Source organism: Coenobita brevimanus, chromosome 28, assembly GCF_032717465.1.
Source record: "Coenobita brevimanus isolate Jiangsu-jjx chromosome 28, ASM3271746v2, whole genome shotgun sequence".
Classification (NCBI taxonomy): domain Eukaryota; kingdom Metazoa; phylum Arthropoda; class Malacostraca; order Decapoda; family Coenobitidae; genus Coenobita; species Coenobita brevimanus.
In genome coordinates, this window is record NC_136981.1 from 8112414 (window position 1) to 8124913 (window position 12500).

The window sequence follows — 12500 nt, forward strand, 5'->3', positions numbered from 1 at the left end:
AAGGTAATTCTATCTATCACTCAATCTATCCTGTTAAGTGGCAGGTGGAAATACGATAAGACGTAAGAAGAAGAGAGTGAAGAAAATCAACATAAATGGTACGAATTAGACTCTCATTTATTTTTATCATTATTATTATTATTATTATTATTATTATTATTATTTTCTTGGAAGTAACAATTTTGCAGGTTCCTGGCCTTTGGTTCCTTCTTTCTTGCATTATAAAAACCAGCGGGGTAGTGATGTTTGAAGTGTAGATGAGATGGATAAGGGTAGATGAAGGTAGATGAGGCAATGTTACAGGTGAGAGGGGGAAATGAGGAAGTGAGGAATGAGTTACAATGTTTGAAGGAATGTTGAAAATAATAATAATAATAATAATAATGTTTGGGGGAATGCTGCTGGCCATAATATTCTCTGAAAAATTTTATGGACAATGTAGTAATGTTTCTGTGAGCATAGGAGAATAATTTTAACTACTATACTCCTTTTATTCCAACCTGGCCAAAAATTTCCACCTCTATTTTGAAAGCTGATTAACTAGGCCTAAAATTTCCCTCCCTCTATCTTGAATGCTGATTAACTTGGCCTAAAATTTCCCTCCCTCTATCTTGAATGCTGATTAACTTGGCCTAAAATTTCCATCTCTATCTTGAATGCTGATTAACTTAGTCTAAAATTTCCATCTCTCTTTTGAGTGCTGATTAACTTGGCCTAAAATTTCCCTCCCTCTATCTTGAATGCTGATTAACATGGCCTAAAATTCCCCTATCTATATCTTGAATGCTGATTAACAACAACATATTAGCACTAGAATATGGTGCTAGTCATGAAGAAGTGCTGTGGAAAGGATGGAGAGTCGTCGTATTGTCTTTTCCTGCCACTGAGGTATGTGAAATGAGCCGCAAGAAGACGCAATTTTGGGCCAAGTTAGGGTGAAAGGAGTAGAGTATATGGTGCTAGTCATGAAGAAGTGCTATGGAAAGGATGGAGTGCTGTAGTGCCCCCTTTTTCTGGCACTAAAGTACGTGAAATAAGCTGCACAAAGACGAAATTTTGGGCCAAGTTAAGGTGAAAAGAATAGTATATTCTGCCACTGAGGTATGTGAAATAAGCTGCAAAAGGACGAAAATCTGGGCCAAGTTAAGGTGAAAGGAGTATGCAAAAGGACGAAAATCTGGGCCAAGTTAAAGTGAAAGGTGTATGTGAAAGGACGAAAATCTGGGCCAAGTTAAGGTGAGAGGAGTATCGTATGGTTTTATGGGTTACCTGGTGAGCGTTGAGGGGGCGGTAGTAGAGAGTGTAGCCTGTAATGACCCCGTTTGGTTGTCTAGGGGGCAGCCACGACACCATCACGCTGTCCTCGCTGGCAGCCAATGCACGGATGGCAGGAGGGGCGCCGGGCACTGTCAGGGGGGAGGCAGATTTTTTACTATATCTCAGTCTACCAATACAATTAATGACAAGTTAAATCTTCCCAGGATGATCAAGGTTATATGATTTGCTAGTACCCCTAATCTTCTCAAAACCTATCCTATCGAGTCCAAAATGGTGTATGAGAAATCTATACAACCACTACCTAGCCATTTACCATCCTTCCTATCCTTTCACATTAACTAATTTAGAATCCTACATCTCCTGAAGCATTTACTATCCTTCCCATCTTTTCCTGTATACCTTTTTACAATCCTACCTATCCTTAAGCCTGTCCATCCTCCCAGTCTTTAACTCTCAAGCATTTATCATCCTTCCTATCCATTCCTGTTAACTTTTTTTACAATTCTACATCTCCTCAAGCCTTCCCATCCTCCCTATCCTGACACTGACCATCCTGGAGTGTAGCGCAGTGGACAGGTGAGGATAGAGCGCCGTCCCCAGCCCCGTTATAGGCCAGGACTCTGATGGTGTAGTTGGTGAAGCGACCCAGACCCTGCAGATTTGTCTCAAGGTTGGTCGTTCGCTTCACCTCCACTGCGTTGGACCCTGCCGAGAGGAGGGGTTAGGCGTCAGTGGGTGGGGGAAGAGGGCAGGAGAGTGGGTGGGGAAGGGGGAGAGAGGAGAGGGCAGGAGAGAGGGTAGGGAAAGAGGGAGAGAGCAGGAAGGTGGGTGGGGAAGAAGGAAAGAGGATAGCAGTGGGTGTGGGGAGGAGGGAAAGAGGATGGGAAAGTGGGTGTGAGTGTGGGGGAAAAGGGAGACAGCAGAAGAGCGGGTGTGAATGGGTGGGGCAAGGGAGGGGAGACGATTGGGCGAGTGGGTGTAAGTGGGTGGGAAAGGGGGGAGACGACAGGAGAGTAGAAGGGATTTATCTCAATTCTTAAAAACCGAAGTACAAACCACCAGATAAAAACAGACGGACTATATATGAGCCAATCGCCACTCCCCTCACCTTGTATGTTGGAGGCACGCTTGTAGGACACCTTGTAGCCGTGGATGGGGCCGTTGGTGAGGTGGCGGGGCAGGGGAGTCCAACGCACCCTGAGAGCTTGCGACGAGAGCGGGTCACACTGCACATCCCCCGGCGCCCCTGACGGAACTGTGGATGGATAAATAGATAGACAGATAGATAGACAGGGAAAGAGGCTCAATAAAGATACAGTAAATCCAAAACTTAATAATGAAACACGTCTGAAGTAAAGAGTGGTACTATAACGTCAGCTCAATCGATACACTCAAATCACTGACCTCCTTGTAAGACAGACAAATGCTACACCCAGGCACTGACCTCCTTGCCCAGTAGTAACGGTGACGGGGGTGGCACTGGGTCCTGCCCCCACCCTGTTCACCGCCCTCACTGTCACCGTGTAGAGGGTGTAGTAGCGCAGGCCTCCCAGTTCAGCCTGCCTCTGTCCGCCCCTCACACTCCGCCACCGCCACCCGTCATCCACGCCCCCTGCCCCTTCCTGAGCGGTCTCGCGTCGCTCGTTCATCCTCTCGTTCAGACGTTCTTTGATCTGCTCCACGCCCCCGTCTGAAGCCTCCTTGTAGCCGATCTGGTAGCCCGTGATCTCGCCGGGGTCTAGGTGGGCTGCTGGGGCCTGTGGGGGTTTGGTGGGGGTAGTTGCGGTCATAATTTTCAGTGGGAGGGTGAAGTGCTTGAAAGGGTACAGCAGGGAAGAAAGGTTGCTGGTGCTTTGAAAGCAGTGATAAGAAACAGGGAAGTGAGCATGGAAGTGAAAAAGTTACTACATGACAGTATTGTGATACCAACTCTAACGTATGGAAGTGAAGCTTGGACGTTGTTGGAAGGACACAAGTCAAAACTGAGAGCAGTGGAAATGAGTTATTTGAGAGGAGCCTGTGGAGTCACATGGAGAGACAGGCTGACAAATGAGGATATAAAGGAACATTGTGGTGTGAATGTGGATGTGATAGGAAGCGTTAGGAAGAATACACTGAGGTGGTTTGGCCATGTGGAGAGGATGGAGGGTGAAAGACTGACGAAGAAAGTGTATGTGAGTGAGGTGGAGGGGGGGGAGAGGGAGGGGGAGGCCGAGGATGAGATGGAGGGATGGGGCGGAGAGGTATATGAGAGAGGGGAGTGTGAGTTGGAAGCGGGGCAGTGAAATGGCGGGGGACAGGGAGACATGGAGGCGATTTGTTTGTGGCCATCCCGAACGGGACTGAGGCGTCTGGCAATAGATAGATAGGATAGTGAGGCGTAGCATAGTTTTAGTGAATGAGCTTAGCATGAGAGGCACTATAGTGTTTTTATTTTAACTTGGCCTAAAATTGCCATGTCTCCATCTTGAAAGCTCATTTGTAACTTCAGATGAACGCTAGTCACGAAGAAGAGCTCTGGAAATGATGTACACACACAGCATTATCATACTGTGCTATTGTGGAGGTACTATATTGGTTTTTATTCTAACTTGGCCTAAAATAGTTATACCTTGGTCACCCCCAATATGTGGATTTTTAAAAGATGGAGTAGAGTTATTTCTCCTTACGTTTATGTGCAAATAAGAGGTAATAATAAAAGTCCAATAACATTAAAATGTAATAATAAAACTGTACTAAAATGTAATAATAAAACTGCAATAGTATTAAAATGTAATTAATGTAATAATAAGTGTAATAAAATATAACAATAAAACTAATAACAATAAAATGTAATATTAAACTGTAACAAGAAGAAAATGTAATAATAAAACTGAAATTAATAAAATGTTGTAATAATAATAATAATAATAATAATAAAATGAAAAATAAACATACGTACATACATACACACATACACAAATAAAAATGTTTAAAAATAATCATGGTAAAGAGTTATTCACACTTTCAGTCCCACACACCTGCCACGTGAGCGTCAGTGTGGCGGGGCGTGAGGTGTGGGGGCGCGCGACCAGGTGTGTGGGCGGGGCGGTGGGCGGCTCCTGCAGGGTGGTGATGCTGAGGGTGGGCGAGGGGGGAGACGCACCACGGGAATTCACCGCCAGCACTCGCAGGTGGTACGTCCGGCCCGGGCTCAATCCCTGGCAGCAAGAAGGCCAAGGATGACGGATATGATGCAATGAATTATGATTTTAAAAAAATAAATAAAAAAGGGCTTTATCTTCGTGCAGTTAGGAAGCTTACTCAACACCCTTTCCTGACCAATTTATTTTTTATTCTGGTCTGTTAATATTTTCTTGTGTTATTTATGAAATCTTGGTCCATATTAAGATATTAGATGCAAAAATGATGACGTTAATGGGTATGGGTAGTTTGGAAAATAAATCATAAAGAGGATATTAATTGGAGGTGGCGACCATCATCCACTCACTTGATGTAGTGCTGCCTACTTCTTCATTCACTTTTATCATTCTTTTTCTGTGTCTGCCCTCCTCTCTTCCTATTTCTCCCATCATTCGTGTCACTCTTTATTACTCTTTCCTTTTCAGGTGGCTTTACATTGAGTGACAAGCCTAATGGTTTCCTGTAAGCCAGGAAACCATTTACAACGCCGGGTGGTAACCATATAACCAAACCATACGTGTTCCCTACGTGTCAACAAGTGGGTTGGTGGCGGGTTAGTGCCCCTTCCCGGAAAACAACTAACTCAAAGACATACCCCTTATGGGATTATGGCTTCTGGCTATAGGTACACAGACAAATAGTTTAGAAAGTAAATCGCTAAGGAAGAAGTGCTGGCGAGCCTCTTGCCGCATCTTGAGTGTAGCCTGTGTAAGGTGTCGTGGAAGGGTGGCGTATCCAAAAATAAACTGCTGAGGAAGAGGTGTTACGGTGTCGCAAAAGGATATTAACCAATCATATCCAAAAACAAACTGCTCAGGAAGGGGTGTTAGGGTGTTGTGGGGGGTGTATTACCTTGAGTGTAGCCTGGGTGAGGTGTCGGGGCAGGGTGGTGTATCCAAAAATAAACTGCTGAGGAAGAGGTGTTAGGGTGTGGCAAGAGGAAATTAACCAATCATACCTGAAAATAAACTGCTCAGGAAGGGGTGTTAGGGTGTTGTGGGGAGTGTATTACCTTGAGTGTAGCCTGGGTGAGGTGTCGTGGCAGGGTGGTGTTCTCCGGGGGTCCTGTGGGGGGTCGGGCCGGCCAGTGCTGCAGGAGGTAGTGGGTCAGCGGGGCGTTGCCATCGTACGGAGGTGCCCAGGCCAGCGACACCGAACGACTCCTTACCTCCTGGACGTGTACATGCCCAGGGGGGTCTGGACGCTCTGTGGCAAGGGGGGAGGGGGATTAGGGGGGATTGGCAACCTATTTCTGGTGTTAAGGGAGAATTTGTGCCTATTTCTGGTGTTGAGGGAGATTTAGTTGCCTATTTCTGGTGTTGAGGGGGATTTAGTTGCCTATTTCTGGTGTTGAGGGGGATTTAGTTGCCTATTTCTGGTGTTGAGGGAGATTTAGTTGCCTATTTCTGGTGTTGAGGGGGATTTAGTTGCCTATTTCTGGTGTTGAGGGGGATTTAGTTGCCTATTTCTGGTGTTGAGGGAGATTTAGTTGCCTATTTCTGGTGTTGAGGGGGATTTAGTTGCCTATTTCTGGTGTTGAGGGGGATTTAGTTGCCTATTTCTGGTGTTGAGGGAGATTTAGTTGCCTATTTCTGGTGTTGAGGGAGATTTAGTTGCCTATTTCTGGTGTTGAGGGAGATTTAGTTGCCTATTTCTGGTGTTGAGGGGGATTTAGTTGCCTATTTCTGGTACTGAGAAACATTACCTGCCTTATTTTATGTTCTGTTTTGTTAGCTCTGTCTATCTATCTATCTGTATTTATCTATCTATCTATCTATCTATCTATCTGTCTATTTATCTGTCTATCAAGCAATATATTTACCTATCTATCTAACTCTGTATGAAGGAAGAGCACTACTAATGAAGGTAAAATGAAAGACGTTGAAGACAGTAAGACAGAACGATGAGAGAGAGAGAGAGAGAGAGAGAGAGAGAGAGAGAGAGAGAGAGACAGAGACAGAGACAGAGAGAGAGAGAGAGAGAATCTATCTTTGTATATCTCCATAAAATTCATCCTCCTTACCAGCAACGTAAATAGATAGATAAATAGACTGACAAAGAGAGAGAGAGAGAGAATATCCCCGTCCTTCTCCTCACCCACAACACTCAGGAAGAACGTAGCGGAGTCCTGTCCATACTGATTAGCGACCTGACAGGTGTACACGGCGGCGTGGGAGCGGCGAGTGGCGGGCAGGTGTAAGACAGAGGTGCGTCCGCTGTCCTCCTCTCGTAATACCTCATCTTCACTACCTGGGATGAGGAGGAAGAGAAGATAAAGATATGTTGGGATTGCTGACACACACACACACACACACACACACACACACACACACACACACACACACACACACACACACACACAGAACTGTCTAGACGTCATGGCTGTATGAAAACAAACATGCACTCTCTTCACAATATATGGAGAGAGAAAGAGAGAGAGAGAGATACCCTTAATTATAATCACCTGTAATGGGCACGCCTCCCCTTGCCCAGGTAAAGGTGATGGGCAGGTGACCCCTCGCGGCACACCTGAGGCTGGTACTGTCCCCCACCGCTGAGGACTGGTTCACCACGCGCTCCTCCACGCGGGCACCCTCTGTACGAACACCATCAACGCAGGACTCTTAGCACCTTCTTGTGTGTGATTTATTTTGCGTTATTCCCTACAATTTGGCCTTCTAGTATACACAAAAAATTGATATATACTGTGGATAGAACTATATAGATAGATACCAGACCCACCTAGCACAGTCAGAAAGATAGACAGATACTGATATAGACAGATAGATAGATAGATGAGACCCACCTAGCACAATAGAAAAGATAGATAGATAGATAAATACATGACAAACCCATCTAGCACAGTAAAAATATATAGATAAATAGACAGTTAGATAAACCCACCTAGCACAGTAATAGATAGATATAGATAGATAAACCCACATAGTACAGTAATAGATAGATATAGATAGATAAACCCACATAGTAAAGTAAAACAGATAGATAGATATAGATAGATAAACCCACCTAGCACAGTGAGGGTGATGGTCTTGGTAAGGGCTGGGCTGATGCCGTTGTCCGCTGTGCACATGTACCGCCCACTGTCCTCCTCCCGCGCCGCCGCCACCACCAGCGACCCGCCCACGCCCATGCCCACGCCCACACCACCGCCACCGCCCACGCCCACCCACTCCTCCCCGCCCGCACCTGGGGTAGAAGGGCGGGAATTTTAAGGCTGCAAGGACCTAAGGGTTACTCGAAGGTGAAGATAGTGTGGGGTTGAGAGAGAGAGAGAGAGAGAGAGAGAGAGAGAGAGAGAGAGAGAGAGAGAGAGAGAGAGAGAGAGAGAGAGAGAGAGAGAGAGAGAGAGAGAGAGAATTTACTTGGATGTGCATAATATGGTGTGTGTGTGTGTGTGTGTGTGTGTGTGTGTGTGTGTGTGTGTGTGTGTGTGTGTGTGTGTGTGTGTGTGTGAGAGAGAGAGAGAGAGAGAATTTACTTGGATGTGCATAATATGGTGTGTGTGTGTGTGTGTGTGTGTGTGTGTGTGAGAGAGAGAGAGAGAGAGAGAGAGAGAGAGAGAGGCTGACCATACACAACTCTACTAATCCCGGAATCAATGGCTTACCAGCTGATTCTCTCTCTCTCTCTCTCTCTCAGCGAAGGAGGGAAGGCAGAATAGACAGGGGGTCAAAATAGATATACGTGAGATAGATAGATAGATACACACAGATAGATAAATAAACTGGAGCGTGTAGATAGACAGATAGATAGATAGACAGATATAATGTTTACCTGGTTAGACAGCTCGATAGATAGACAGATAGATAAAAACAAACGAGGTATGTTTTCACTACACGATAGATAGGTGTAGATAGATAGAGGTAGGGGGTGTATTGATAGATAGAAGGGTGTACTGATAGATAGAAGGGTGTACTGATAGATAGAAGGGTGTATTGATAGATAGAAGGGTGGACTGATAGACAGAAGGGTGTACTGATAGATAGAAGGGTGTATTGATAGATAGAAGGGTGTATTGATAGATAGAAGGGTGGACTGATAGATAGAAGGGTGTACTGATAGACAGAAGGGTGTATTGATAGATAGAAGGGTGGACTGATAGATAGAAGGGTGTACTGATAGACAGAAGGGTGTATTGATAGATAGAAAGGTGTATTGATAGAAGGGTGTATTGATAGATAGAAGGGTGTATTGATAGATAGAAGGGTGGACTGATAGACAGAAGGGTGTATTGATAGATAGAAGGGTGTACTGATAGATAGAAGGGTGGACTGATAGACAGAAGGGTGTATTGATAGACAGAAGGGTGTATTGATAGATAGAAGGGTGTACTGATAGATAGAAGGGTGTACTGATAGACAGAAGGGGGTATTGATAGATAGAAGGGGGTATTGATAGACAGAAGGGTATACTGATAGATAGAAGGGTGTACTGATAGATAGAAGGGTGTATTGATAGATAGAAGGGGGTATTAATAGACAGAAGGGTGTACTGATAGATAGAAGCGTGGACTGATAGACAGAAGGGTGTATTGATAGATAGAAGGGTGGACTGATAGATAGAAGGGTGTACTGATAGATAGCCAGATGGAAAGTTTAGATAGATTGATAGATACACAGATGGACAGATAGATAAATAGGATATGTACTGATAGATAAATGGGTGTACATGGCCTCAGATAGACAGACAAATAGATAGATCGATAGATACGCCAGGGAACCGGGGAATTACCGTCACTTCTGGCTAAGAGGAAGGAATTAAGGCCTCTCTCTCTCTCTCTCTCTCCTTCACTCTTTTCTTCTCTCGTCTTTCCTCCTCCTCCTCCTCCTCTCTTTTTCTCTCCTGTTCTTCCCTCCTTCCTTTTCTCTCTTTCTCTCTTCTCTCCCTCTTTTTCTCTCCTCTCCTCTCTTCTCTCCCTCCTTTTCTCTCTCTTCTCTCCCTCCTTTTCTCTCCTCTCCTCTCTTCTCTCCCTCCTTTTCTCTCCTCTTCTCTCTTCTCTCCCTCTTTTCCCTCTCCTCTCTCTCTCCTTTCCCTCTCTCTCTCCCTTCTTTCTTCTCCTCTCCTCTCTTTTCTCCCTTTCTCCTCTCCTTTCCTCTTCCTTCCTTCTCTCCCCTCCTCTCATCATCTCTCCTTCATCCTTTTAATCTCCTGAAATCCTTCGCCTCCTTCCCTCCCTCCTTCCTTCCTTCTCCAATAATACTTTCCTCCCTCCCTCCTTCTCCAATACTACACTCCTCCCTCCTCCACTACCAATATTCCTTCCTTCCTTCTCCTCCCTCTTCTATCTTTTAATTTCTCTCTCTCTCTCTCTCTCTCTCTCTCTCTCTCTCTCTCTCTCTCTCTCTCTCTCTCTCTCTCTCTCACCACTAACATTCCTTCCTTCCTCCCTTCTTTCTTTCCTCCACTCCATTCTCCTAATTCTCTCTCTCTCACCACTAACATTCCTTCCTTCCTCCCTTCTTTCTTTCCTCCACTCCATTCTCCTAATTCTCTCTCTCTCTCTCTCTCTCTCACACACACACACACACACACACACACACACACACACACACATCACTAACATTCCTTCCTTCTTTCTTCCCTTCACTCCATTCTTCCAATTCTCTCTCTCTCTCTCTCTCTCTCTCTCTCACTACTTTTCCCTCCCAGACTGTGATTAAAACTTAGCGAGGCAATCTACTCTCCCTCCCTCCCTCCTCCCCCTCCCCTCCCTCTCTCTCTCTCTCCCCCTCCTCTCCCTCTCTCCCCCCTCCCCTCCCTCCCTCTCTTCCCTCCCCCCTCTCTCTTTCCTTCTACAAGATTTCCGTCGTAATGGGAAGCAAGTGAGATGGACAGGGAGGATGGGACTGAGAGAGAGAGAGAGAGAGAGAGAGAGAGAGAGAGAGAGAGAGTTACATAGATACACAGACCACACAGACCTTACGGTCCCTACGAGGTGGTCCGGCCTTAATCCTAATATAGTGCATAGGAGCAGGAGAAAAGGATAGCACAGCAGAAGGCTCTCTCCCCCACCCTCCAGACCCTCCGGCATTTGCCGTACAGGAAACAAGAGAGGAAGTAATACCTTGCAGGAATGAAAAACCTGAAGGAATTTTATAGGATCGGCAGAAAGAATAATAATATGGAAAAGGAAAATTTGGGCATACAGCCACATACTTACTCTATGAATGCATTTTTTTTTTTTTTTTTTTAATCAAAAGATGAACAGAATGTTTATCTATTATATATATCCTAAAATACTGTCTGTGTCTAATAGACAGATGAATGCAGACGCGAATATGCAATAACTGCTCCATTCTAACTAAACGATACCAATTGCGTCGAGATACATGTCCAGTCTCTTTTTAAACATATTTATGGTACCACTCTCAATCACATTCCCAGGGAGTTTATTCCATTCGCTTACAACAGAGTAAGTGAAGAAGTTTTTGGTTATATCAAGATCAGCCCTCCTTGCTTGCAACTTCATACCATTTCCTCGAGTTACAGTCTCGGCAATTACTGTGAATAGCTTGCTTGAATCAGTATTACTAAAGCCTTTTAGAATCTTAAAACATTCAATCAGTTGTCCCCTGAGTCTCCGTTTTCGAAGAGAGAATAGGTTTAATTCCTTGAGTCTCTCGAGGTATGGTTTATTCCTCAGGGACGGGATTAACTTGGTAGCCCTACGCTGGACCGCTTCCAGTATTTCTGTATCTTTAATTAGGTGAGGCGCCCAAAACTGCACTGCAAACTCTAAGTGTGGCCTGACTATGCTTTTGTATAGGGGGATTACAATATCTTTGCTTTTATATGTAAAATGTCTTTTGATGAAGCCTAGGGCCCTGTTGGCTATATTGGCGACAGAGATACATTGATTCGAACATTTCAGATCGTCTGAAATTAGTACGCCTAGGTCCTTAACTAGTGAGGACTTGCTAATGATTTGGCCCTTCATTTCGTAATCATACCTTTTGTTTTTCTTCCCACATTGCAGTACCTGACATTTGCTTACATTGAAGGGCATTTGCCATTTTTCTGACCAGCTGATAATTTTATCAAGGTCATTTTGAAGGCTAATTCTGTCTTCTTCAGTTAATATAGTGTTGCCGATTTTTGTGTCGTGTGCAGATTTAGAAATGAAGTTGTTTAGGCCAACATCGATATGGTTAATGGAGAGAGAGAGAGAGAGAGAGAGAGAGAGAGAGAGAGAGAGAGAGTCGACCACACAGAATTTTTTGGACATCACAAAAATAATAACACTCCATAATTTACTTTCACCTCTAAAATAAAATACGAAAAAAAAAAAAAAAGAGAATAGACAGGAAGTGGACAGACACACAAACAGGGGAATAAAAAAACAACAACAACAACAGACAGGAGGCAGACAGACAGACACACAGAGAGAGAACTATAAATATGCTGAAGAGAAAATGCAAACCCGAACGCAACCCAAATGAAATATAAACAAACATGGCGGGCGAATCCGAAACACGGCGGCTATGTTCATTCTCTTTTTAAAAACTCCGTGTCTATCCGGCCTTCTCCAGCGTCCCCGCGACGAATCTATAATAAAACAATTCCATCACTCGCTCGGACGCGCCTACAGACCCGCGGGAACAGTATCGAAACAGGATAAACCGGAGAAATAACCGAACAAAGACAGACCGCGCGGACAGATATAAATACTTCGTCCGGACTCTCCCTAGGGCTCCGGCTTGGGCTTGCCTCTTTAAACATGGAGTTCGATTCCATGCATTTTGAAGGCTGATATAATATTCTGGGGACATTTTTGGGCGGCGGGAAGGGGTAATATGATCCTCCATGCGTCTATAATTCAGGATCTTGTAATATATATCATTTTAATACCTGTGGAAAACTGAATTAATACGAACGAGGATGGCGGGTACAGATACGCAAATGGGCGGTATTGAAGTGCGGTTAGGAAGGTTAGTATCACCTTTTCCTTACCGATTTATTCCTGATTCTGCTCTGTTACTGTATTCTTATGTGTTAATCGTGCAATCTGTATCGATATA

General features: G+C 44.6%; 1 protein-coding gene across 1 annotated transcript in view; it reads right to left on the reverse strand.

The window, feature by feature from the left end:
* The window catches only part of LOC145394667 (cell adhesion molecule Dscam1-like), a 162718-nt gene that overhangs the window by 24310 nt on the left and 125908 nt on the right, over positions 1-12500 (reverse strand). The window contains exons 14-23 of the mRNA XM_080268441.1: positions 7489-7668; positions 6926-7057; positions 6559-6711; positions 5474-5667; positions 4299-4478; positions 2961-3035; positions 2723-2900; positions 2387-2533; positions 1828-1983; positions 1270-1406 (exon numbers count right to left, since the gene is read on the reverse strand). Coding sequence (XP_080124567.1) covers positions 1270-1406; positions 1828-1983; positions 2387-2533; positions 2723-2900; positions 2961-3035; positions 4299-4478; positions 5474-5667; positions 6559-6711; positions 6926-7057; positions 7489-7668 — 1532 coding nt within the window. The remainder of the gene's footprint in view (positions 1-1269; positions 1407-1827; positions 1984-2386; positions 2534-2722; positions 2901-2960; positions 3036-4298; positions 4479-5473; positions 5668-6558; positions 6712-6925; positions 7058-7488; positions 7669-12500) is intronic.